This window comes from Phascolarctos cinereus, unplaced genomic scaffold, assembly GCF_003287225.1.
Source record: "Phascolarctos cinereus isolate Bilbo 61053 unplaced genomic scaffold, phaCin_HiC Scaffold_3;HRSCAF=262, whole genome shotgun sequence".
Taxonomy (NCBI): Eukaryota; Metazoa; Chordata; class Mammalia; order Diprotodontia; family Phascolarctidae; genus Phascolarctos; species Phascolarctos cinereus.
This window is the reverse complement of record NW_027555736.1, coordinates 85,783,243-85,810,452: the sequence shown is the minus strand read 5'-3', so window position 1 is coordinate 85,810,452 and position 27,210 is coordinate 85,783,243. Positions and strand designations below refer to the sequence as shown.

Here is a 27,210-nt window from a genome sequence, read left to right as displayed (position 1 = left end):
TAAAGGAGGGAAGTCAAGTGACTTATCCTAGATGGTTGGGTGGTGCAGACTCATCTTCCTGAGTTCAAATCTGGCTTTAGCCACTTACTAGCTGTGTGACCCTGGGCAAGTCACTTAACCGTCTTTGCCTCTGTTTCCTCATTTGTAAAATGAGCTGGAGAAGGAAATGGCAAACCTCTTCAGTGTCTCTGCCAAGAAAACCCCTAATGGGCTTATGAAAAAGTGGAATTGACTGCAGGAATGCCTAAACAAAAAGTATCTGAGGCTGGATTTGAACTCCAGCTTTCCTGTTGGTACTTTATCTACCAAGTTGCCTCTGATTACTTTTGATTAGCATTAATGTATTTTCTGTTTCTCCCCATCACAGGGAAATAAAATCTTGGCCTTTGCTCATGTGGTTTTGGGTCATTGAAGATGGTTTTTAGTGGGAGCAGATATTTAGCAATTTACTTCAGATGCAGTGAATTGTATCTCTATCATACTAAATTGTTAGGCATCTTATTGATTTCTTTCCACTTAATCAGAATTAGATTGAGAATCACTTTTGAGCTGGGAGGGGTCCTGACCTGTGATTTCATTGGTGGTGGTGAATTCCTGTGAAGATTTCCACTACTGCAACTGTTTTTCCAATATATAGGTGGGCATAAAGAATTGTCAGAGGCACTAAGAGGTTAAGCAATTTGCCTAGGGTCACAGTATATGTCAAAGGTGAGACTTGATTCCAGTCTTTCCGAATCAGAGGTGGAGTTCTCTATGCAAGGCACCATGATGCCTCTCAAGAATCACTCAGTCCTTTGAAAATATGGGTTTTTTTTCCAGGTGGAGTTAATACTCCTAAAGCATCCAGACCTAGACTACGATAGTTATTAAAAAAAAAAAAAACAAGTGCCAAGATGTCTTTAGGGCCCCTTTGAAATATTAGTTAACATTTTAATTAAATTTGTACTATGAGCACTCTACTAGGCTCTGAGGAAGGAAGATGGTAATTTCAGCCAGCCAATCAATAAGCATTTATTAAGCCCTAACTCTGTGTCAGGCAACATGCTGAATTCTGAGAAGAGATTAAATAGTCTATCATTTTCCTATTAGTCTTCCCACTTCTTTTTTTTAAAAAGTATTTACATTAGAAGCAATTACAGATTACTCCCACTTTCTGAGAGATTTCTTGTAACAAAGTAAAATAGTTAAATAAAATTAATAATACATGATATAATAATAATAATAATAATGACCTTATCTGAAAGAGCATACAACATTTCATATCCCACTTCCCTATTAAAAAATAAATAGAAATCTTTTATCTCTCTGTTCCACTCTATTGGGTGGAGGGGACAAGTTTCTCATGACACAAATGCGTAGCCAAACAAAACCAATTCCTGCAGTGGCTTTATTCAAATACACACACATATCTATCTGTCTATCTGTCTGTCTGTCTGTCTATCTATCTATCTATCTATCTAAAATTCTGTACCCTAAAACCGTCACTCCTCTAATGGATAAGATGTTTTGTTATCTTGCCCATTTCATCATTTATCCTTTGTTTTTACCTCAGTCATCTTCACTGCTAGTCCATCTGCAATATTGTACAATGTTAAAAATATTTTTGTGTAATATTGAAAAATGAGATGAGAAAACGTACCTTTTCTTTGTTGTAACCTCTTTATCTTCTAGCATCTAACTAGCATTTTTAAAGCACCTGCTATGTGCCTTGGCACATTGCTGTCTCAGATGCTTTAGATACAAAGACAAATGGAGAAAGTCTTTACCCGTAAGGACCTATCCCTCTATCAGGGAGAACAATATTCACCCACAGAGATAAATACAAATACTCGAGTGTACACACACACACACACACAGAGTAAATCCAAGGTAGAAGTAGGCGAAATGTGCCTTAGCTGGGGGACTCTGGAAGGATTTCATGTAGGAGATGGAACTTTAGCTAAGTTTTGCAGAAAGCTAGGCATTCTAAGAGGTGGAGGTGAGGAGGCAGTGCATTCTATGTAGATGGAAGATGGAATGTCATGTCTGAGGAACTCTAAGTAGGATAGTTGGGCTGGAATGTAGGAGTGACTACAGGGGAGCGATGTCTAATAAGCCTTGGAAAGGTGAGCTGGATCAGGCAGTGAGGAGCTTTAAATGCCAAACATTCTTCCATAGTTGGACCAAACTTGGATCGAGTGTCTTCTCAGAGCTCACCTCGAATGGATTCTGACACGCTAGGAGAGTGTTAGCATGAGGTTTGCCCTGTAGGTCAAGTCATTGTGTTTTGTACTTGCTGGGTGATTGTAAAGACCTCTGGGATATGTTTTGGTGGTAGACAGATGGGAGACCTGCCTGCAATGATGAAGTAATCCCAAGGCAAATATGGGAGTTTTAGAAGAAGCTGCTGACCCGTCACTTGATAATATACCTTGGAAGCTGGCCATTTGTATGGTATTTGTGATGAAGATTTGAGTGTATTTAAGTTGGAAAACGTAGTGTTTGTTTTGAGTGGTGTATAAGCAGAAAGATGAATTAGTTAGGGAACACTAGAGGAGATCAATTAATGATGGGGCTGAGTGACTATTTGTGGATGCTGGAGAAGGGATTAAACGTCTGTGTGTCTGGGTGAGGATCCCTGTGTAATTTGAGGGTGCATTTTGTGACTTAGCGCGCCCCTGGATTGTGTGTTCAGGATATGTAAGTAGTGAGTCTTGAGCTGGGGTGTGTGGAAGGAGCAGCTTCTAAGGGCAGGGATATTATGTCTCATGCTTTTATAGTAGGTCAGACAGGCTATTTGGTCCCAGGTTTTGATCCCAATTGTTCCAATTCTGAAACAGCTAGATGGCACAGTGGATAGAGAGTACTGGGCTTGGAATCAGGAAGACTTAACTTCCTGAGTTCATATCTGGCCTCAGACGTTTACTAGCTGTGTGACCCCATGGCAGGTCCCTTAACCCTGTTGGCCTCATTTTCCTCATCTGTAAAATGAGCTGGAGAAGGAAACAGCAAATCGCTCTAGTATTTCTGCCAAGAAAATCGCCCAAAAGGGATCACGGAGAGTTGGACATGACTAAAATAACTAAATAACAAGATAAAATTGATCCCAGTACAATATCTTTATTTTTGAAGGGATGATCACAAAATACCAGCAGATAGTATATATCTGATTGGCATAGTTTGGAGACCCTAGGAGGCTCTGTATGGGAAAAGGGAGTGCTTGGTGGGGAAAGGATGAAGAATGCATGTATTCAGAGACTGAGCATGAGAGTGTGTGTGTGAGAGGGTGTATGTCCTCAGGTAGCCGTCGCCTCTTTCAGTAACAACATACAAAACAAACATAAGCAAAAGTCACGTCTGAAGCATCGGGAATCCCTCTTCTTATAATCTCAAACTGCCATTTTGTCATACAAACTCCTGTTCTGGACAAGAGTAACTGAATTCACTTCAGCAAATTTTTAAGTGCCTGCTTATGTGTAAGACTCAGAGTTAGGGACTGGGATTACACAGAAGGAAATGAGAGTTGCTTTCAAGAAACTTATTTATTGGGAAAGATAAAACATATGCACGGAGAAGCAAATATGAAGTCATTTCAGAGGGGATACAGTACCATCATCTGGGGGGGAAATCCAGAAAGGCTTCCCATAGGTGATGGCAGAGGTGCTTAAGCTGGGATAGGCATTCTAAGAGGGGGAGATGAGGGAATGTGGTTCCAGTTATAAGGAGACACTCTGTGCTGAGGCCCGAAGACGAGGGTTGCAAACTGAGTTCAGGGAACAGTTAGCAAATAGACCAGTTTGACTAATGCCTAAGTGTGTAAAGGGGAATAATAGGAAATAACTCTGAAATGATAGATGAGAGCTAGATAAATGTCAGGCTGAGGAGTTTGCATTTTATCCCAGAGGAAGTAGGAAAACAGTGATGATTTCTGAGTAGGTGAGTGACACACTCAGTCCCATGTCATTTGGAATCTCTGTATAAGGGGTAGGTCAGAGAGGGGAGAGAGCCCAAGCCTGGAGACCAGTTAGGGGCTGTTTCAGTAGTACCAGGTGATGAGGGTCTGAACTAGGGTGGTAATTGTGTAAGAGTAAGTAATTTATCACAGGTACTAGAAAAACAAATGCTCATCCTTATTGGTGGCTGTTTTAAAATCTCATTTCTAGAGAGTGAGCAGCCCTGTTTAGGAAGACACTGTTTATTCCAAAGAACCAGAAAAAAAAATGGTGCTGTAAATATGGTTTGCCTCACTCATCCAAGTTAACCACATCCTGTACATGGGAACTGTGTGGTTGGTTGCATATCAGTTTTTTTTTTCAGCCTCCCTTCCCAGATGCATGAAGTGAGCAGTGTTTTTTTTTTTAAATTAGCAGTATGTTTATGGACGTATATGCAGTGTGCTTATTATGGGTCTCGTGCATTAAGAAATGTCCTTTCTGTATCTCTAGTGAGTTTCCTCACGCTGCAGTCAGTGTAAATAGAATCTTGACACCCACTTGCTGGGAATATTGTAGAGGACATTTCCAAATGGGAAGGTGTTAAGACCAGAATCAATCAAGCAGATATTTATTAAGCACATATTAAGTGCCAGGCACTGTGCTAGGCAAAAGTGAACTGATCTCTGCCTTCAAGGATTTTATAGTCTAGTCGGGGAGACAGCATGTACATCCATGGGTATGTACAAAGTAGACATAGGATAATGGCCTCAAGGACCCCTTCCAGGTACAGTGTTCTGCTAATCCGGCTTCTCTTTTTGCTGCTGCTCATTATATGTTGGAGAGGCAGTTTGGGTTTTTTTTTTTCCAGTTTGAAGCCCAAGTGAAAACTCGATGCTGGTACCTGCCCTGGCGTGTCCAGTCAGGGCCTGGAAGAGCTTAGCAGATGAGGCTTCATGTCATATTTCCGACCCGCCTCTTGCTACCCATAAAGGTTTAGTTATTCCAGCAGCATGCACGCTATTGACATGTGCTTCGGGCCAAAAAAAAAAAAAGAGTGCCTAAAATAATGTGGCTTTTCAAAATGGAATAGGAAATGAAAGAGGATATTGAAGCGTAGGCACCTACACAAAGGACTGCTTTCCACTGACTAAACTGCTTTTCTGCTGATAGTGCTTGGAAGTAGGAGGGCAAAAAGACCTCATCCAGATTTTTCCTTTTGTTCTCTTGCTTGGGTAATGGACTTTTCTTGATGGGCTTGAAATTATTTTGCATTCTTTGTGGGCAGGAAGATCCCACCTTGGTAAATAGGGATTGACACTGAATTTGTGGCTTCACGGGCAGAGAGAGCCCCTAGGGGATGAGACTTCCTCCACCAATTCAAATCAATACCTTTTCTGTAAGTTATAGTGTTGAAACAATGGTGGAGAGCAAGGTCACAGAGCCAGTAGGTGTCAGAGGTAAGGTTCAACACCCCCCCCCCCCCCCCCCCCCCGTCTTCTGGCTTCCACACCAGCTCTTTATCCATTATGCCACAGTGCCCTGTTGATAAATACAAGCACAAATGTAAAGTGAGACAGAACATACCAAATAGAAGATGGTGAATTGAGTATGACCTCGTGGGGTATCTCACAAACAACAAAAACAGATGAATTGGGTAGGTGGGCCCGAAAGTTACTACTGCTGCTGTCAGTCATGCCCAACTCTTTGTGGGGTTTTCTTGGTAAAGATACTGGAGTGGTTTGCCATTTCCTTCTCCAGCTCATTTATAGATGAGGAAACTGAGGCAAACAGAGTTAAGTGACTTGGCCAGGGTCACACAGCTAGTAGGTGTCTGAGACCAGATTCAAACTCATGAAGAAGAAGGACTCCAGGCCCCTACATTCTCCACTATGTCAGCCAGGTGCCCCATAAATGGTTGCATTTAGCAAAGAAGTGTTTAGGGTAAATAATGAGGTTCCCTTCTAAATTGTGCGCTGTGATGTGAGAAGCAGAGTCAAGGGACACCGTAATATCAGTCAATTAGTCAATAATCAGTCAACAGGCATTTATTAAGATTCAGGGCACTGTGCTAAGTGCTGGGGATACCCAAAAAGGCCAAAAACAGTCCTGGATCTCAAGGAGCTCCCAGTCTAATGGGGGAGAGAATTAAGGGTCATGTGAACATTAATGAGACAGAAGTGGAAACTACAACACAGACGTTTTTCTTTTACTGCCAGATGGGGTCTGGATGGTGAATGCATTGCTCCCAGCTCTTCTGTCCTCCGTTTCCCTTATGGACGCTGCTCTTCCAAATAACTCCTCTGAATTAGAGATGATTTGTATTTATCACTCTGTGTGTGTGCTTTTCCCTGTTGTCCTGCATTCATTTTTCCAAGCCCAAGTACTTTAGGAGAAGCTTATCTTTTGAGGCTGTTTACACTTGAGGCTAACATTCTGCTGCTGTCTGTCTGGGCTTGTGGAAGGAAACAGGATGTGTTTAGGCTCCTTCTCCTCGCCTTTAGTCACAGAATAGTCACCTTCCTCTCTCGGGCTAGGGTAGGAAGTGTCATTCACTGTGTGTAGCCAAGTCCCGCCCCAGGATACAAAACACATGTCCCTCTCATGCCTCAGCGGACAAGGACCTGGGGGCAAGATTTTTGCCTAACTTTGAGAACTGGAGCTGCAGGAAGCAGAGGCAGCATTTCTGGTGTGCATGTCAACATTTTAATGGGCAGCAGCTTTGAGAGCAAACAAATTCATCTTCAAATGCACCCTGCTTGCAAATGTGCCTAACAGAAACCACTTGTGGAATTGGCAGGTTATTAGCATTCATTCAAAGCCTTCCAGTGGAGACTTTTCCTTTTCTTTCTTTCTTTTTTTTTTTTTGGTGGTAGGCCATTAAGGAGAGATTAAAAAAGGGGGAAAATGTGTTCCAAATGAATGGAGAGGCATTGTTCCCCCAGGAATGCAATCTGAAGTGCTAGGGAGGTTCTGAAGGAGATAGGAGAGAAAATTTAGTGCAGGGCTTCCCAAACTTTTTAAATTTTTGTTTCTCTGGGCTTTAAGTAAGCCTTCATGTATCCCCTGTTCAATAATAAAAGAAATGAATTCTAAATTTTGTCATGTATATGAATGTAAGATAAATCTTCCTTTATCCCTCTTCAATACAAAAAGAAATACATTCTAGAGTTACCACACATATGAACACAAGATAAACCTTCTTATACCCCCATCCAATATGAAAGGAAATAAAAGACAAACTTTTTGTACCTCCATTCAATATGAAAGGAAATAAAAAACAAACCTCGTATCGCCATTCAATACAAAAGGAAATCAGTTCTAGGATTTACCATGCATATGCATGTAAGAAATACGACAGAGATGCATTTCAGTGGGATAATATAGTTATTTACCACGTATTCCCTCCCTGACAAACTTGTCATAGCCAATAGGAGGGAGGAGAGAGAATAATATGTACCTTCAGGTTGGGAACTCCTGAATTAGAGTAATTAGGATGGACTGTCTTATTCTGACTCAGTGACTTACTAACCGTTGGCTCTACTCAATTTTATTAGGTAATGTTACTGCTAGGTAGGGAGCAGGTGCACCGTAAACATTCTTCCACTTTGCCCTTGGAATACATACCTCTGCAAGGATTCCATTGGACTTTCTAAACTCATCCATTTTAGAAGAGAGGAATTCTTCAAATCTTAGAGCCGATCTATTTTAGCAGCATCTTATCCAACCTCCTTGATTTTCAGAAGGGGATACTGAGGTCCAGACACGTGAAGACTCCCTCAAGGATACACACTGAGAGAGGTATAGATACTGGATTAGAACCAGGGATTTCTGACTCTCTTCCCCGTGTTCTTTCCATGACGTGGCGGTCATGGGGATTGATCATGGATGTGGCTTTGCCCAGAAATGCAACAAGATTCCTGGTGTTTGTAGCTCCATCAGTCCCACATGGTGGTGTCATTTCCTGTGGGTATTCTGTCCAGGTGCCATCTTCGATGAGATTAGCATTTGACAAATAGCTGGATTGAGGCTTGTGTATTTTTCTCTTGGTGCGCATAAACTATGGCCCCTTCAGCTCTAGTGCCACCCATAGGTCTGTTTGAAGTGGCTGCTGAGAGGTAACCTCCAAGGTGGCATGTGGTATTTTTTCCAGAGGGCTGTTTCACTGCTGAGTCTGCTGGCAGCAACAAGGTGAATTGCCTCAAGCAGGCACTGAAAGTTGTGGGGAAAAAAAGGGAAATGAGGAAGGGGGAGAAAAGAAATCAAGGTAGAAGAGGGAAAATAAAGGAACCTCTGCCGTATGTTTGTGAAATGAACTGGAGATGGCTTATGGCTAGTGCTCACCAGTGAGAGTGGCTGTGTCCTCTTAGGATTGACCCTCTAGAGAGATCACTAACAATGTATATTGGCATGGGGGAGGGAGACTGTATTAAAAAGCCCGGGTGTTCAGGGTTCTGCTTATCATTATAATAACAACCTTAGTCTTTCTCTGTAAATATGATTGAGGTATGTGAGTACTGGGGACACAATAGTGACTGGTCCCTCAAATCGAAAAGCTGATATAGGCCAAGGCAGCAATTAAGTTTAGGCCCTCCTACATTGAACTTTCAGATAGCATTCCTTTAACCTTTGTAATCACAAGGGAGACATCTCTAGCCCCTCTGCTGAGTTTAACTGAAGTGGGAATCCTAAGGAAATTTGACTTTTTATAGTGCCTTTGAGGTTACTAATAACTTCCCATAAAGGAAATGTTTGTTTCAGGCGTGCTCATGGACCTTAAATCATCTTCAGTAGCTCCTTTCTGCAAGTCACCAAATCTCCCAGTGCATTCATTGGTTAGGAAACATTTTGGCTTTAGACTCCATGGTTTCACTGGTGTGGACACCCCTTTCTGTAGCGAAACTTACAGCCTCTCTATGCCTCTCGTCTTGTGTGATTCTAGTCCACATCTTTCTGTAAATGCTCCCCAGGATCTGCCCAGTGGACTGGAGGGCTACTTTGGGGGATATGTACCAGGGCAATGCTTCAGCTGCCTATCTACCATCCCTCACTTGTGACACACAACTGCCTCGTCTTTTCCTTTAAATTAAATTTTATGGATGTCTCATTTTTATATCACAGACTTTCCCAAGCATCCTCCTTTGTCCCCTTTTTTGAGAGCTGTCCTTTATAATAAAGAAAACAATGAGAAGATAAAAGTTCAGCAAAACTAACCAAAATATAAAAAATGTCTGATAGTATGCATTCTTACATGCTCATAGCCCCTCACTTCTGCAAAGAAAGGGGAGAATACATTCTCATATTTCTTCTTTGGGGTCAGGCTAGGTCATTTGTTCTGCCTTTTCTGGTCAAATTCTTTCTTGATGATGTCTGCCTTTTATACCAATTCTTGAAGGAAAGTTATCATTGGAAATATGTGCTGGGGTACTTTCATTACTCTTTGGGTCACTTATGTGACCTGGAGTTAGGAAGACCTGAATTCAAATGCAGCCTGAGACACTTACTAGCTGTGTGGTCTTTCATAAGTCACAGAAAACATTTTTTTTAGCTTCAGTTTCCTCATCTGTAAAATGGGAATAATAATAATAATAATAATACTTAAGACCCAGGGTTATTGTGAGGATAAAATGAGATACTATTTGTTGAGCAGCTTGAAGCACTATATAAATTCTAAGCATTATTGTTATTATTGTTATTATGGTTGTGATTGTCTGTGTAATGTTGAAATGGTCTTGTTGAATTATTCTCTTGATGACCCAGAAGATTTCTTGGATCTCTTTTGAGATGAAGATTCATTTATTTATTCAGTATTTGTTGGTCACATTTGCTAAGCATTGAGAGGGGTATAAGGCAGAATTCCCATTACTGTAAATATCTGGAATTACATGTGGAGGGGGATGGTATAGGGAAGACATTATTAGGTAGTTGCACTCTGGAAAAAGGTAGGTAAATACTGGCTGACTACAGAGATAAGCTTCCTATCAATTAAGAGTTGTCCATAAATGGAAAGTGTTGCCTCAGGGAGTACAGTATTCCAGCCCTGGAAGGCTTCAAGCAGAGGTGAATGACTTTGTCAGGGGGCAGGATTTAGCTGAACCGGTATCCCTTCAAACTATACAAATCAGTGATGAATTTCCCAGGAAGGGAAAGGTCATGCTGTTGCCCAAGGGGCCATTTGCTAGGATCCTAAACCAGGCTTTCTATTCTTGTGTGGGCTTGTTCCAGCTGCCCTGGGGGAGGCGGGTGGTGGTGACGAGGATGCTTGCTTAGCAGCCCAGAACTGTTTGTAGATATGGGAGGCTGACTGGAAGAAACAACAGGGAACGAAACCTGGGTGATGGCTCTTGGTTAAGTGTGATTCATCTAACAGCACATAGCACAGTCAGAGAGTTGTCCTTTGTGAATTTTATTTTCAAAGGGAGCTGATTAAAGCGGGGGAGGAGGTGCACATGGGAAATTGTTTCTAAGCAGATTTCTAAAATCAGTTGACGTGTAATGTAAACATTTCTATTCAGATCTGTTTTCCAGCTTCTCCAGAGCTGGTCAGGCATTCTTGTGGAACAAGAAGATGATTTTCAGTGAGTTGCTTCTAACTGTTTTTATTTTGGAACTGTGTTTCTTGCCTTTTGGCAATTCTTTCTCATTCGCTTCTTTCATTTCATTTTCATTTTTAATCTCCCATGTGTTTTCGGTCTCTGCTTTTCTTTGGGAATAGTTCCTAGTCAGTGATACTGCTGGCTGCTCAACTCCTCCAAGGCCTGGACCTTTTGCAACAGCAGACTGCGTGAATGGAGTTATATTTCTATTTCAGTATGGGTTTCTTAGCATTTTTAGGGGGAAAATCAATATTTCATTAGATAATGTAAATCCAGACATCGAGCAGAGGTGAAAACAGCTTTCATTGCTCTGAGTAAGCCATTCGTCCAGAAGATATAGTTTAATGAGGTCTTGTTGGGGAGGGTTCTGAATGCAGTTTCTTTTGGAATGTGAAAATATCATAGTTGTCCTAAACTATCAAGACTGGAAACCCTTTTGTGTTCTCTGGCACCATTTTAATAACTTTGTTGATTGTTAAAGGACATTCTTTAGCCATATTTTTTCTTAATATGGTAATACCTATTTTTTTTTTCCCTCTCAGGCACCCTCCACTATGCAGTAAGATAAAATAAGGCCATTATTTATGGTTATGGCAAAGCTGTTCCAAGGGACCAGTAGGATCACTGTGCTGTAATAAAATCCTAATTTGTGTGTTCCGGCCCCCTGACCCTGGCCTCCAGAATGCCTTCTATTCCTTTTCCTCTTCCATGAAGGATTATCACTTTAGGTCGAGTTTCATAATAAACCAAAATCAGAACAATTTCTCTCTGCTCTTTACTGGGTGATAGATTTATGCCACACTCTTTATGAGATTGAGCTCTGCCTCACCAGTGAGAGAAGATTCAGCCCTTCCTCCCATCTCTCCCTGATAGACATTAAAGTAATCTTCATGAATCCCTTGACTGTTTGAAAATGATTATCCATAATGTGTCAAAATTGATTGGCAATTCATATAATGTAGGGTACTGGTATGTATTTGGTGGAATTAGGTTTTTCTTTCTCTCCCTCCTTTTTGTCAAATCCATTGCTTTAGACCAATTCCAGCCAAATTCCCAACATTTTGAGACCAGGTTGTCATGGACCTCCAGGATAATAATAGTATTTACATTTGCATTTCAGTTTTACGTTGAGTTTTCCTCATGATGACCCTGGGAAACAGGTAATGCAAATATTATTAGTCCCATTTTACAGATAAGGCAACTGAGGCTCAGATAGTTTAAGTAACTTATCTGTGGTCATGAAGCCATTGTGTCAGCCAGGATTCAAATTCAAGCATTCTGACTGAAAAAATGTAGGGGTGTTTTTTTCTATTCTACATGATAATGCATGTAGATAAATGCATGTGCTTATGTTCACACACACACACATATATATATATATGTACATAAACACATGCGTAACCCTTTGCTTTGAAAAATAATAGTTCATATGTAAGGCAAGTTTCTCTTGTGTATAGATACCTAGCTTGTGCTTAATTTTTCTTAAGATCTTAAACTGCTAGAGCTGAAGTAGAAGCTTAAAGATAATTAGACATGGAATAACTTACCCAGAGTTCACAAATTGAGCACTCTTTCCACTATTCTACACTGAAATTGTGTTTATTTTTGTTTTTGTTTTTATTTTCATTTATAGAGGGAAGGGAAGGGAACAGAATGGAACAAGCATGTAAGCACCTAATGTGTGACAGGCACTGTGCTAAGTATTTCACAAATATTATCTTATTTGGTCTTTGAAACTACCCTGGGAAGTAAGTGCTCTTATTATCCCTATTTTACAGTTAACAAAGCTAAGGCAGTCAGAGGTTAAATGACTTGCCCAGGGTCACACCGAAGTAAATGTTTGAAGCCTGATTAGAACTCAGGTCTACCTGACTCTAGGTCTAGCAATCTATCTACCATGCCATTGTCTTTGGACAGAACCTTCCTGTTCTGCTTCTACTATAGTGAACTAAGGTCCTTCTTCCTCTTTTCCCCCCTGCATCTCTTTATGCAGTGGTTCTTAAGTTGGAGTCCATAGACCCCCGAGGGATCTTTGAACTTGGATGAAAAAAAATTGCTCTCCTTTATTTTCACTAACTTCGAATTGAAATTTAGTATTTTTTTTTAAATGAATGTAGGTAACAAACAGTATTCTGATGAGGGGTCTATAGGCTTCACTAGACTGCCAAAGCAGGTCTATGATAAAAAATGTTAAGAACCCTTGATTTATAGGATATTTGAACTAGAATGATTAATTTTTATGAAGGTGCTATAAACAGCGGAGAAACATGCATCTTCTTTTTTTGTTTCTATTCATTTATTGCCAGAGATTGATTATATTTAACTTTTCTATTCAGGTCCTTCACTTCTTATTTGTCTAGGGATGAAAGACACACAATAAGATCCCCAACTATAATAGTTTTGGTTTGTTTCTTCCTGTAATTCAATTAGCCTTTCCTTTAAATACCTAAATGCCATTCCATTTGGTGCATAGGTTTATGGGTGAATTCATCCCATTAGTGTTTGCTGTTATGGTTGTTAATTTTATATTTTCCCTTCATCATATCTTTTACACTTTTCCCCTCCCAGTTCCCTCTTTTTAAGTTTTTGGTTTTGTTATTCTGAACTTGAAAAACACTAAGAAAAGGGAACATTTTCTAACACATAAATCAGAAAAGGAAAATTGCATACAAAATGCAAGTCTCTCAAGTCTAGTTTGTTTCTTATTTTAGTGTGTGTAATCCCACACATTAGTTTCAGAGTCTGTCTCTCTGTCTCCTTCTCTTCTATGCATTATTTTAAATGTTTCATTGATGCCCGTCTCATCACTATCACTAGCCTTCTCTCCCCACCCCAAAATACCTTCCTCTCATGTAAAGGGGAGGAGGAGTAAACAAAACAAGCGGACACATTGGCCATGTCCAAATATGTATCTAATAATGTACCTCTGATCCATCATCTCTTTGTCAGGGAATGGGAAGCATACTGGCATCATCGGCCCTCTTGCATTGTAATTGCTCATTTCATTGGTAAGAGTTCTTAAGTCTATTAAAATTGTTTTTATTTATAATTTTGTAGTCATTGTATAAATTGTTCTCCTGGTTCTGCTCTCTTTACTTGGCATTAGTTCATACAAGTCTTCTCGGGTTTCTCTGCATCCATGCCCTTTGCAGTACAAGAGCATTGTATTTTATTAATATACCATAATTTTTTAGTCATTCTGCAATCACTGGCACTCCCTTAATTTCAAGTTCTCTCACATTTGCATTTCAAAATTTCTCCTCAGCTCTGATCTTTTCACCAGTAAGTTCTCCATTTTGTCAAAAGTCTGCTTTCCTCACTGCAGTGTTAAGCTGCAGTTTGCAAGGTAAATTATATCTTTCATTTTATAATATTGTATCTTAAGATTTTCTCTCAGTAATCAGCTGCCAAGTCTTCTATGATCTTGACTGATTCCTTGGTAATTGAACTCTTTCTTTCTGGCTACTTATTAGTATTTTTTCCTTGACTTAGAATTACTGGATTTTAGTGATGACATTTCTAGGTGATTTTAGTCTGGGTTTATTTCAGGAAATTTTTTTGTTGTTGTTTTTAGGTTCTAGTAGATATGGGGAGTTTTATTTTATGATTTCTTGAAATATGGTGGGTTTTTTTTGGTTTGATTGTGATTTTCGAAGAGTCCAATCATTCTTAAATTATCTTTCCATTTTCAGAAACTACTCTGTTAGTTTGTTTGATAGTATTTTACATCTTCTATTTTTCCCTTCAATCTTTTTACTTCATTCTAATATTTCTCATTTTTTCATAAAATCATTGATTTCTACTTGTGCCATTCTACTTTTCAGGGAGGTCACTATTTGGGTGGGGTTTTCTATGTTCTGTCTACAGCTATTTATTCTCCTTTCAGTTTTCTTTTCCTCAGTTCTCATTTTACTCCCCATTCATTTTTAATTTCTTTCTTCATTTTTTTTTCATCCTTGTAGTCCTTATGTGCCAAAGCCGTTTTGGTGTTTTCTTCTGATGACTCATTTTTAGCCTTGGTTCTTGGTTTGAGATTTTGTGCTCAGGCAGTACCCTCTGGCACTCTTGAGTGGATTAAGTACAATGTGTTTGGTCCCCTCTGTAGTCTGAATATTACTTCTACTGAGGATCTGGAGGGGATGGTTGATATTAGGTCCCCTTTCTGCCTTGGTCCCTGGCTTTTGTTTGTTTTCTGGTAGTCCACTGTGGGTTCAGATCTCAGCTGTTATTTCTCATTCTTTGTGCATAGAGCAGGGAGAGTGGGTCTCCCTACCTCATCCAGGCTGAAGAGCAGTGGCCAACTCATGGCCTGACCCCACTGTTGATTGGCACATAAGATTTGACTTGTTCTGTTTTCAATCTGGGCTGTTTCCATGTCTTAGGTAGCCTGGCTCCTCCCACCTCCACTGTAGGGGTGGAACTCACCATATTGATATTGGAACTTATTTCAGATACTCAATTGGCTTTAGCCTTCCCTCCCCCTTCCCTACCCTCTCCTCCTCCCCCTTCCCTTTCCTTCTTCCCTCCTTTCCTCCTTCCCCACTTCTGTCTTCTCTCTTTTCTAAGGCCTTATCTGACAAGACTGCCTCTGGGGGATGTTTAGTCTGAAGAAGAAAAGATTTAGAAGGGGGAGGCATAATATCTTTCTTCAAGTATTTGAAGGACTGTCCTATAGAAAAAAGGATCACACTTATTTTGTTATGTCTCAGAGGGCAGAAGTAGAAGCATAGCAGATGGGCAGATTCCAGTCGACTATAAGGAAAAACTCCCTGACAGAACCATCCAAAAGGTGGACTGTGGGCTGCCTTCGAAGGCAGCGAGGTCATCCTCACAGGAATTCTTCAGATGCAGGCCAGGTGACTTTTTGCTGGGTACTTTGTCCATGACATTCTTGCTCAGGTTGTACTAAATGGCCTTGGAAGAAGTCCCTTCCAGCCCTGAGGCTTTGTGACAATAGCATCACATCAATAAAAGGAAAGGAGCTGAAGGGCTAAAGTGTGATGACAGACAAATGGTTTGGCTTTTGTTAACTGTACATTTTTTCTTGTCTGGATGCCATGAAATATATACAGTTACTAGCCACCAAGATTTTATTTAGGAATATTTACATTCTGTCGTTGAAATAATAACAATAAGGAGCAATTTCAGATGCTAAGCTTTTTCTTCTGCTCCCTCCCTCCTACACCACCACCATATTTTGGCATCTTAAGAGGCCTGTAAGCATTTCTTCTCGGAATTTAAGGAGGAGGCAAGTATTGCTAGAGCTTGTAGTTGGTAAATTGAGGGTCAGTTTCAGTCAGGCAGAATTTTTTCCTTCAGCATTCATTAAAAAACAACAACAACTTTTCTGAGGCATGTGTGCACAGCATGGCTATATTATTTTGTCCGTGTATAGGCAGTTTTCTTTGTTTAATTTTTTTTTAATTTAAAGAAAATGAGAGGCTAGCATAACTATTTCCAGAAGACATATTGAGTCACACAGATAAACTGCAGCCAACTTGTGTAACTTTAGCCTTTGAAGCAAACGTTAACCAGCACAGGACCCAGCTGGAAAACTCGGCACAATGAAAATTCAGGGTGCCAGCCAACAGCTGGACTGGGTGCCTCCTCCTCCAGTGGCCAAATGCAGATTCAGCAACAACAAGGTTTTTTTTGTGACATAGGAGCACTTAGGACTTTTCGCTGGCCAGAAAATAAGTGACTTCAATTACTGAAGGAAGATGTTGCCTCACAGGAATTCTTCAGATGTTTTGGCTGTTAGCTTACTCATTTTCCCATTTCCTCTTCCTTCTCCAGAACCTGGGTAATGGAAGTTACCAGGGAAAGGTGCCATGAAGGGTGATAGTGATGACACATAGGAGTCTGAGTAAATTGAATTCTCCAAAAATGATCCACTTCAGTAGGAGCTGAAATACTGATTGGTCCATTGTCTTATGTGGTCACCTCAGCTGATTTACTGGTTTAGTCAGTGGCTGCTGGATTTTGGGCAAATCTCCTATCTCTTGAGGCTCCAGAAGTTGTTAGAAATCTTACTATGTTTGGGGAGTTGCACAAAAACAGTATGTTACTTTGAGAAGACCTTTGATCCTACTTGAACTGCATTGAGATAAGGCCCCAGACACATCATTTATTAGATTGTACTAATGTGGCCAGATCTGGTTAAAATATCCTTTGAAAGGTTTGCTTGGGAATAGGAGAGGATGAAGTCCTTTGGGCTATGATCATGAACTCATACACCCATAGAGTTGGAAGAGACCTTTTGGATTATCTAGTTTCAACATTCTTGTTGGCCCAGATTGAAAGACTTATCCAAGGACATACAGCTAGTAAGTGGCAGAACCAGACTGCAAATTCAGTGTTCTTGATTCTGGTTGAAAGCTTTTTTCGTTGTCATGTTCCTCCAAAATTGGAGATGTTTTTCTATATTTCTGTTACTCTTCACCAGCCTTCCCTACCTCTTGCTATGGCCTTATGAGATTGATGAGTATCTTAGAGTAAGGGATAGGAAGTATTGGATTTGTGATTTTACTGGATTAAGAATTATCTGGGTGAGGAAATTAAATTCCCTGCACTAATGCAGGCTGTCATGTTCACTGCAAATTCTAGTCTTAGGGAAGAGCCTAGAAGAATGAGAAGTTAAATGACTTGCGCAGGACCGCATAGCCCATATATATCAGAATATACTCAGGTCTTCCTGTCTAACCACCTCTCTCTTTGGGGCCATAATGTCTCTCTCCTACTCTCTTAGCATAAACCTAAATCTAATTATGTTGTTGGACCTATCTGACTTCAGCTAAAAGCTAGGGAGAACAGATTTTTAGTGTGTGCATAGTCTAAATCCCTATAGTATCTGAACACAGATGTCACATTTTACTATCTTCCCATCCACGTCAAATCTTTCAGGTGTCCATACTCCCCAAACATCACTCAGTCATCCCTCTCAGAAGTCCCATCTTAGTTGTTATTTACTATCATATACAGTCATTAAGAAATATATTGTCTATGGGCAAATGTTAGCTTCCTGTTGGTGTTTGTTATTTCTGAATTCACATGTAGGTCCTTCTGTCCTTTATCATTGACCATCTTTCTCTATAATCTCATTTCCCTACTCTTTTCTAGGCCAACCTCAATAACCAGTCCTGACTCCTTAGATTACAAGGGTTCCTAATATAGGATGTGTGAAATTTTAAGAAAAGTTGATAACTGTGTTTTAATATAATTGGTTTCCTTTGTAATCCCATTTTATTTTATGCATTTAAAAACATTATTCTGCGAAGGGGTCCATAGACTGCCAAAGTCATCCAGCCTGTTTTAGAATATAGTCACATCTCTGACCAAGCAAGGATTAGGAAGAGAAGCCTTCACAGATTCCTCTAAGCCACCAGGTACATTTTTAGACTTTGTGTTTTTTAGCATCACAACCAGTCCTTGCCCAGGACTGGAGCACTCTAGCCTTCAGTCAGTTTAAACCCTTGGCCACCATAACATTCACAGGATCGTAGAATCTTAGATTTGGGAGGGATTTCAGAGGCCGCCTTCTCTAACTTGTATCTGACCTCTATAAGATGCCTGCTCACCCAGCCATTGGTCTAAGAGCCCAGTCTTTAAGAAAAGCCCATGGGCTCCCTTCACATGATAGCTCTGCTAGTTGCTCCCTGCTGACTGCTTGGAAGCTACCAGAGAGCATTTTGAAGGTTAGTCACTCACTACTTTTTGGCACAGTGTCAAGGGTAAAAAAACAAAATAAAAACAAAAACAAAAATATAAACCAAAAACAAAACAGAAAAAAACTCTGCCTTTTAAGGAGTTCAAAACCATGAGGGGAGAGGAGGCCCAAATTCAGCTGTAGGGATTTCTTAATTTCAGAGGGCTTCTGAAACATTGATCTGTTTGGTAGAATCATCCTTACAAGGAAATCTGTAGGCTCAGAGGAAGGGCAGTATTTTTTTCTAGGCTCCCAGCCTATGTTTGCATACCCAGGCCTCTGCAGAGCCTTTGATGGAACCCACAGCCTGCCAGTTCTCACCTTCTCCCAGTTAACTCTGAATTATCACTCTTTTGCATCAGCAACACATGGCTCCAACAGGCCGGTCCTGTAAGTCTGCACAGTATTTTCAAGTATTTCTTGCTGGTATGGCCAGCATTCATATTTGGCTCCAAAGGAGCCTAGCTATTGGGAATTTTAATTTTAAAATAACAGTTGGTGTTTGTATCATCCTGAAAACTCTTCCAGAACAGCTTCATGCTATTTCATCTTATTCTCATAGCAATCTGTGGTAGAAAGAATTTTGTGCATTTAGTGGATGAAGATAATGGGGATATTGTCAGGATCTCTTGACAGTGACGTAGGTAAGCCTCAGAAAACAAGTAAAAGAGGCCCAGGAGTTGTCAAGGAGGCGGTAGAGGGTCATTGTTGCCCAGCTTTCAATGTCTTCTGTTCCCAAGATCTTAAGTAGCGTAGTGTCATTCAGTCATTCAGTTGTGTCTGACTCACATGACCTCATGGACCACACTGCCCATGGGGTTTTCTTGTCAAAGATACTGGCGTGATTTGTCATTTCCTTCTCCAGTGGATTAAGGCAAACAGAAGTTAAAGTTGCTCATACAAAAGCTCATTACATTTTTCTAGGGGCACACACAACCTAGGAATAGAGGGGGAAAGGCTTCTGGGTGTGCAGGGTTTCCTGATCTGCCCTGATTCTTACTTCTCTCTATTTCCAAAATGTCGAACTCAACCATGGTTTAAATGGGCCAGCCTAAATGACAGCCCAGAAGCTTGGATTTTCCCTGCTTTTGTCTCCTGGAAAGGCAGCCCAAAGACTGGGACAGGGAGTGGTATCTTTCTTTGTTACAGCTGTTGCTTTACTACACCAATCAACTCCTCTGACTTCCTGATCATGGTAATAGACTCATATAGGGCAAGTGTACTGCCCAAGGTTATTTCTTTGATCAGTCAGATTTCTAGCTGCTAACCTTTTCCAGCTGCCTTTCATAAGTGGAATCACAGGTTGATTTTCCTTCATTGATTGAATAAATATTTCTCGATTTGATTAGGCAGAGAGACAGAGAGAGATACAGAGATACACTTAATGTATGCAACAAGAATGCTATACTTTGATTACTTCCAATTTTTAAAATAAAAAATACAGTACACTCCATTAAAGCATTATCACTGTTACTAATGTCTTGGCATAAGATTGGTCTCTTAGCTCTAACTAGCATTTACTTATTTATACTACAACTCACTGGAAAGATAGGATTATGCCTACTGTCTTGGTGATATCTGTATCTGATTTCTTCACCTTTTTGGCAGAGTGGTGTTTGATTTAGTTTTAAGTCTCAGGAGTTACTTTTCATGCAAGGCCCCTTTCTGGGATACTGTCTTGTATTGAAATCATTAAGAAAACCCGAATCAATGATCTGTGAGATACTTAGCTTGCTTTATTTAGATATATGTGGATTTTTTCCCCTGTTGTCTTTAGATCCTTTTCCTTTGCCCCTATTAAACTACAAATGAATATGATTTGTGAAAAATGGATGGAAAATTAAATTGCATAAAACTTCCTGTGTTAAAGAATTTCCCTGACCAAATACAAGCCAAGTGTTGGTGAGACTGTCTGAGTTATTGTATATCCTTGTGGGGCCTCTTCCTTTCTAATTATTTCATTATGTGAGACATAGTCTTCATAGTTGGCCTTTTCCCCTTTTATGATGGGAGGCACTTCATATTAACTCTGCTGATTTGACTTCCTTTGCTTCTAAAACCTAACTTATGTTTTCTGTTCCCTTCAATGTTTGAGGTAACAGGCTGTGAATCTTACAGAGGGTAAAAACATGGCTGTTTAAGCAGTTTTAGTACTTTTCTGTTCTTATCCTCAGAACTTTAAAAAATGATCCGAAATATTAAGATATCACTTTATTATTTACAAAACATTCATATGTATAATATTTCATTTGATCCTCTCAAACAACAATGTGACTTAGGGAGGGCATGTATCATTATATTCATTTTACAGATGAAGAAACTGAGGCTTAGTGAGGTTATGACTTCATTTTAGATCTTCTAAGTCCAATGCTGTCTTTCTACTATATACTCACTGTATCGTGGATCCCTCCCTCCTGCTTTGGTGGTCTGGTGAAACCCATGGACCCTTTCTCAGAATAATACTTTTACATGCATAAAGTAAAATACATAAGATCACAAAGGAAACCAATTGTGTGGTTTTACCAGTTACAGTGAAATAAATACAATAAAACCAATTACAATGAAATAAATATAATTTTTCTTCCATCTAAGTTCATGGACCCTTTAATATCTATAGCTGTAGATTCTAGGTTAAGATCTCTTGGACAAAATGACCACTGGGGTCTCTAATTGTCCTAGACCTGCCATCTTAGGATCCTATAAGCTACCTGAGATTATTTATGTAGATGGTATTAAGTGCAAAGAGGAATCCACAGATATGTTGTCAATGCCTTTTAGGAGTTTATAGGCTGAGAGATGGCTCTGCTGTATGCTCTGGAGAGAACATGCAGACATTGGAACCAAACCAAATCTCAGTACGGGAATAGAGTCTAAGGGATTTTATGCTTCCAGGGCAGGAGCCAAAATTCTGCATGTAATTGCATTCACTGCCCATATCGACATTTCATTCTTTTAAAAAAAATTTTTCCCCCACAGAGTAAAACATGTGTCTAGACGTTTACTGGAAAAAAAAATGCTAATTTCCCAAAAAGCAGTTTGGCTAGTATATATATTATTGCCATAAGCAGACAGGCCTGAGGTGAGGATTAAGACTGGAAAAGATCCTGGCTTTTATCCAATAGAGATGGATCCCAACACTATTGCTACAGTCCAGCACATGCTACTTAACTAGGGTCACCTTGGCCCCATAGTGGGCTATTACCTGGTGTAATGGCCAAACAGACATGCCGGTATCATCATCTTTCCCTCATTCTGCAATGTCTTCATGCCTGTAATTGGGATTAAGGAAGGGAGGAGGATGATTCTCACACTTCCCTTAATTCTTATACTTTTATAGAAATAGACTAAATAGTTTTCATGCTAGAGGAATTGTCCCAGAGCTCTGTCCGTAGTCTTAAAATATATATGCTTAAGTTTGGGTCAGCAGTCTTTCTCAACTTTTATACGTGAGGATAATAGTTTTTAAGTTTTTGTTCAGTTTGACAATATTAACTGAGCACATCCTGTATGCCTAACGCTGTGTGAGTTTTATGCTACCTGAGAGCCAACTGTTCATTGTGAACATTACACTTCAGAAATCAGCCAATAATAAAAATCAGGGTTTGATTTATTGTTTTGTTGTCTACTTTAGAGTTAAGAAACTGATGAAGAAATGTTAATGCAGATTAAGTTGAAAAGTGTATCATGCATACTTTTAAAGAGCTGGTTGTTAAACATTTACCAGTGCACACCTGGTTGTAATACTCTAAGGCATTTGTCAGATCATGAGTATAGGAACTGTCTTTAATGATGCAGGAAAACACTCATCCATACCTGCCCATTTTGTCCAGCCTCTGGTTATGTCTTTCCATGAATCAGTCATAGGGAGTCCGCCCAGTGGTGGATTTCCTTATATTCTCTTGATGTTACGTGGACACCAGTGGAGCACAGAGAGTGTCCATTGTTTATCTGCTTCCTTCGGGAGGCATTGTAAAAAATATACTTGAGGACATATATGAGCAGAAGAGGGAGGTAGTATGGTGGAGAGTGAGGAATGAGAAATGTAGAGCTCAAATACTGCCCTACTATCTTTTATGTATTTGGAGAACCTCTGGCATATTGGGTAGTTAGCTATTTAATGCTTGATTAGATGGTCCTTTTTATTGGTGTGAATGCTCCCTGCACTAGTTTAGACTGCCATCCATCCATGCCTTTTACCCTGTGCAGACCTTATCCTTGCTATAAATTCTCTATAGAAGGAGTATAGCTGCAAAACATTTTTACACATATACCTTCATTAGAGAGACAGTGCAGAGCAGAGGAAAGAGTACTGTGCTCCAGAGTAAAGAAAGACCTGAAATCAAATTTCATGTTTGACACTGCCTGTGTCATGTGGGCAAGTCACTGTCCTGTCACTGAACCTCAATTTTCTCATCTGTAAAATGGGGATAATATTGCCTGTAGTATCCATCATCACTGGCAGATTCCCAGCAATCAGCAGTGAACCACTTCTTTCAGAGCAAAGACTTGAGAAGTGACAGTAGATATAACAACAAGTCTGAGCTCTACCCAGAAATCAGGAATAGGAACACAAAATAAAGCCTATATAGCAGTTCATGCACCTTAAAACACTAACTGTATACCAACATTTCTTCTTCTTCTATATTATTACATCTAAAGAGGCAAAAGACTAATTTTTACTCAGTCCTAGAGAGCTGAAGTGGTAGAAGTTACAAAGACGCCAGTTTCCGTAATATAGGGGAAAAAATTGTCAAACCAGAGCTGCTGCAGAGTGGAACTAGCTGCCTTAGTGAATGATTTCTCCATCACTTGATGCCTTCAAGAGGAGACTTGTTTGGGATGGTATAAAAAGTCTACCCCATGTATGGGGTAGACTAGCTGATCCCCAGAGATCCCTTCCAACTCAGAAATTCTGTTACTATTGTTGTTACTAGGAATAGGGATTGGACTTGTGATTTCATTGGGTTTCCTGGGTGAGGAAACTCCCTCTACTGGTGTATGTTGGCACCTACTCTGCAAATTATACTTTATTCTGGAAGAGTTGCTGGGGTATTGAGAGGTTAAAGAACTTGCCTGAGGTCAGGGAGTAAATGTCAGAGGTGAGACTTAAACCCAAGTCTTCATGGCTTTGAGGCCAGTTCCCTAAATGATGTGTTGCCTCCTCAATAATGATCATAATAGGGATGACAGCCAACATTTATAGAGCTCTAATGTTTGCAGTGTTTTACATCCATCATCTCATTTGATTCTCCTAATGACTTTATGTGGTAGGTGCAATTATTTTCATCTCTGTATTCTATGACTAAGAGATTAAATGATATGCCCAGGGCAGGCAATGAGGCAGGAATCCAGCTCAGATCTTTCTGACTCCCAAGCCCAGTCTCACTACCTTACCGCCTAACTGTCTGTACCCCCATTCCTGATTTATCTCCAGAGCTCAGGGCCTGCTGTTATGTCTGCTGTCACTTCTCCTCAAGTCTTTGCTCTGAAAGAAGTGGTTCACTGCTGATGGCTTCCCTTCATCCCCTAACTCCTCAAAGTCTCAGACCACCTCCAGCCAGTCTCAGGTCCTCAAAACCCCAGTGGTTTCCCAAGAAGGGCTCATTCCAAGAAGCAGGCGGCTGAGCACACATTTGCAAGGCCTCTATCTAACAAAGTGCTGTGCTGACTCCTAACCTGCTGTGATTACTGGAGAAAGTCATTCCTTGGCAGGGGTCATTGGCCTCCGTCCATTGTAAATATTCAGTTTTAAGAAATCTCTGGAGTGCTGTTGGACTCAAATGATCTCCAAGAGCACATCAGACTATGTAGGGAATGTTGTGTGTGCTCTCACTTCTGGGGAGGCGGGAAGTACCCAGGCGGCAACTTCCCTTTGTTGGAAGGGACTTATTGTAGCGTAAACCTGGGATTTTCAGCCATGAGCCCCAGGCTGACACCAGGTTTCTTGGCAGCCTTTCTATGGGTAATGGTTCCCATTTTTCTGTTCTGCATGTAGAGGAGGCAACACAGCGTGGTGAAACACCCTCTTTCCCTTCCCCCAAGAACGCTGGGTTTATAGTCAAGAGGACCTGGGTTTGAATTGCCCGTCTCCTCCCCACTACCCATTTGACTTTTGGTCAGTGCTTTTAACCTGTAGGTACTTCACTTCGCTCATGTGTACAGTGAGGGAATTAGTCCAAAGTCCTTCCAGCTCTAACTCCTATGATCCCCTGCAGAAGTTAATACTCCTACTCCTCCTGTCTCAAAAGCAATTTTTTTTCTTGAAGTAATTTTTTTCTCTGTACCCTTCCCTTCCCCTCCCTGTTGTGTCCTTTGTCATGTATTTTCTTTTGATTCTTTCTGTCCCCGGTGCCTAGCCCAGTTCCTGGCATGTTATAGGAGCTTATTGAATTAATCTCCCCAGTTACCCCTCTGGCACTTGGCTTTCGTGCCCAGCTCTTGCACCTTGTCGGGGCAAGGAGATCAGCCCTTTTCTGAGGTTGTGATGTGCACAGAACAGACATTTTCCTAGTGCCAGTTGGCCTAAAGGTCTGGGACAAACCTCCCTGTTTTGGAAAACATCTATGTCCAGGCAGCTGCTTGCTTTAATTAACTGAGTAGAGTGAAATCACTTAGGAGACTTGTTTGGCTCAGCACTGTGACTAAGGATGAAGTTGTCCTCAGGTGTTCTTGTACTCTCGTCTTAAGGCTGCAGCATATTCTCTTCTGTGAGGGAGAATTGATACTCGCTGTCCTGCTAAGATACATGGTAAGCCCAGATTATGAGGGAATGGTTTAATTTTGTCATGCTTCACACCTAAAAATAGTAATTTGTAGGTCACAGATATATCTTGCCCTCATGGAGTCATTTAGCAGAGTCCCAGGTCCCTTGGTGGGTCAGCCATCCTGGACTGGGGAATAGCAAAATCATACATTATTTGGCCACTTCATATAGCTCTCTCCACCATGGTTTCCTCTGTCTGGGTGTTGTCAGTGAAGGGAGAGGACTAGAGAATTTGACCACTTTCTTTTTCTGATTTGTAAGTTGTGACCTGAACTGGGGTAGGGTAGCTGGTGTTTTTGGCTTCCTTCTCAGTTATACAGTTATTTTAAAAGGAGAAAAAGTAAACCAGTTTAACATTGGCCATGAGCTTAATCATCTCAGGCACAGCTGAATCCCCCAATAGTACGGGGTTATATTATTAACAAGGATATGTTTTCTATCACTTGGCACCTTTGCCAGGCAGCCACCTGAGAGAGTGAGACTTTTTTCATGTTCATATCACCTGCCTTGATCACTGTGGAGATGATGGATAAATGGTTGGGGGATGATTAGGGAAACCTTAACAAGCTCAAAATCTGCCTTTCCCCCCAGGGTTGGAGTCTGGTGATTCTGTGATGCTTAATCACTAAAACCTCCTGCTCACTTTTCCTTGACAAAGATGTGAAATCCATTGTCTTTTTGCCTTGTCTGCTAATCTCTCCCCTGGCCCTGAAACAACCATAGCAAGTGTGTATTAATCATTTCAAGATGCTATCAGAAACAGAAATGCACTATAGCCCTAAGACATTTTCCTTGGCAGGCAGAACACAAATATTCATGTGTTTTATAACAGCTTATGATTTATTGGGTACAGTTTGTGGAAAAGGAAGTTTTATTCTCTTTTGTGTACCTCTCCTGGAAAACACTGGGAATATGGTTACCATTTGTAACTACCAGAAATGCCTAGTCTGGACCCAGTGGTCTGCCATTTCCTTTGTGTAGTGTGATATCTAGGAGTGTAGTCTTTGGGTAGGCCATCTTGGTTTTTAGAGGAAAGGCACATGCTGTTTGTTAAAAAGAAAGGTGATTGTTTACAGGGAAAGCTGCCAGTCCTGCTTCTTGGTCGATCCTCAGAACTGAGGCCTGGAGAGTTTGTGGTTGCAATTGGAAGCCCATTTTCACTTCAAAATACAGTAACTACTGGGATTGTTAGTACCACCCAACGAGGAGGAAAAGAGCTCGGGCTGCGGAATTCGGACATGGACTACATTCAGACAGATGCCATCATCAATGTAAGTCTTGGCACTAGTTCTCCTGATTCTGGGTAAGCCTGTGGGGCCAGAGTTGGTTGTGATGATATTGCATTTTCCAAAAAAAGAAATGAAAAAAAAAAGGTCATGATTAGGAGTTCAGAGTGCCTCCTCTTGAATCTAAGGTCTTGGGTTCAAATCCCAACCCTTCTACTTATTTACTTGTTTGACACTGGGCAAATCACTTTAGTTCAGGGGATGTGGTTATTTTTTGGGTCATGAATCTCTTTGACAGTTTGTCGAAGCCTATGGATCCCCTCTCAGAATAATGTTTTTTAATGAATAAAATAAAAGAAGATTATAAAGGTAAACAATCATATTGAAATACAGTTATCAAAATATTTTTAAAAATCTCAAAGACTTTGAGTTAAGAACTTCTGTTCAGGTTTCTCATCTATACAATTAAAGAATTAAGCTAATTCTCTTCTAAGGTTCATCCCAATTCAAAATTTATCAGGTGGAAGCAATCATTTTGGAAAATGATTAAGTTTATTAGCATTTTTTTTAACCTCTGAAACAGTCACCAAAGATAATCACCGTAGCCCATCAGTTGAACTGCAGAGTTGTTCATTTAAAAGTGACTACGCTATATGCTAGCAGTGGGCAGATTTCCTCTAATGGAATCTTCCTGGTCTTTGACAGCAAGGGTTTGCATGTATATAACACTTTAAATTATCAAAAACACTTTTCTCATGATCAGCTTTTTGAGGTAGATAGTGCAAGTATTACAGATAAGGAAACTGAATCTTAGAGAAGTTTACTGGCTTGCCTAATGTCATACTGCTAGTTAGTGTTGGAACAGGTTCAACAACAGTGTCCAACAGAGGACTTTATGTATGTTCTCCTAGTTGGTTCTCACAACATCGTCATGAGACTCAGCTAGAGGTAGTATGGTAGAGTGGAGAGAGAGCCAACCTTGTACTTGGTAAGTTAGTAAGGGTTCAAG

The 27,210-nt window shown here is 40.4% G+C and overlaps 1 protein-coding gene across 1 annotated transcript in view; it reads left to right on the top strand.

Moving 5' to 3' along the window:
• Positions 1-27,210, top strand: part of HTRA1 (HtrA serine peptidase 1) — a 70,976-nt gene that overhangs the window by 33,402 nt on the left and 10,364 nt on the right. The window contains exon 4 of the mRNA XM_020979244.2: positions 26,052-26,246. Within this exon, the coding sequence (XP_020834903.1) occupies positions 26,052-26,246 (195 nt within the window). The remainder of the gene's footprint in view (positions 1-26,051; positions 26,247-27,210) is intronic.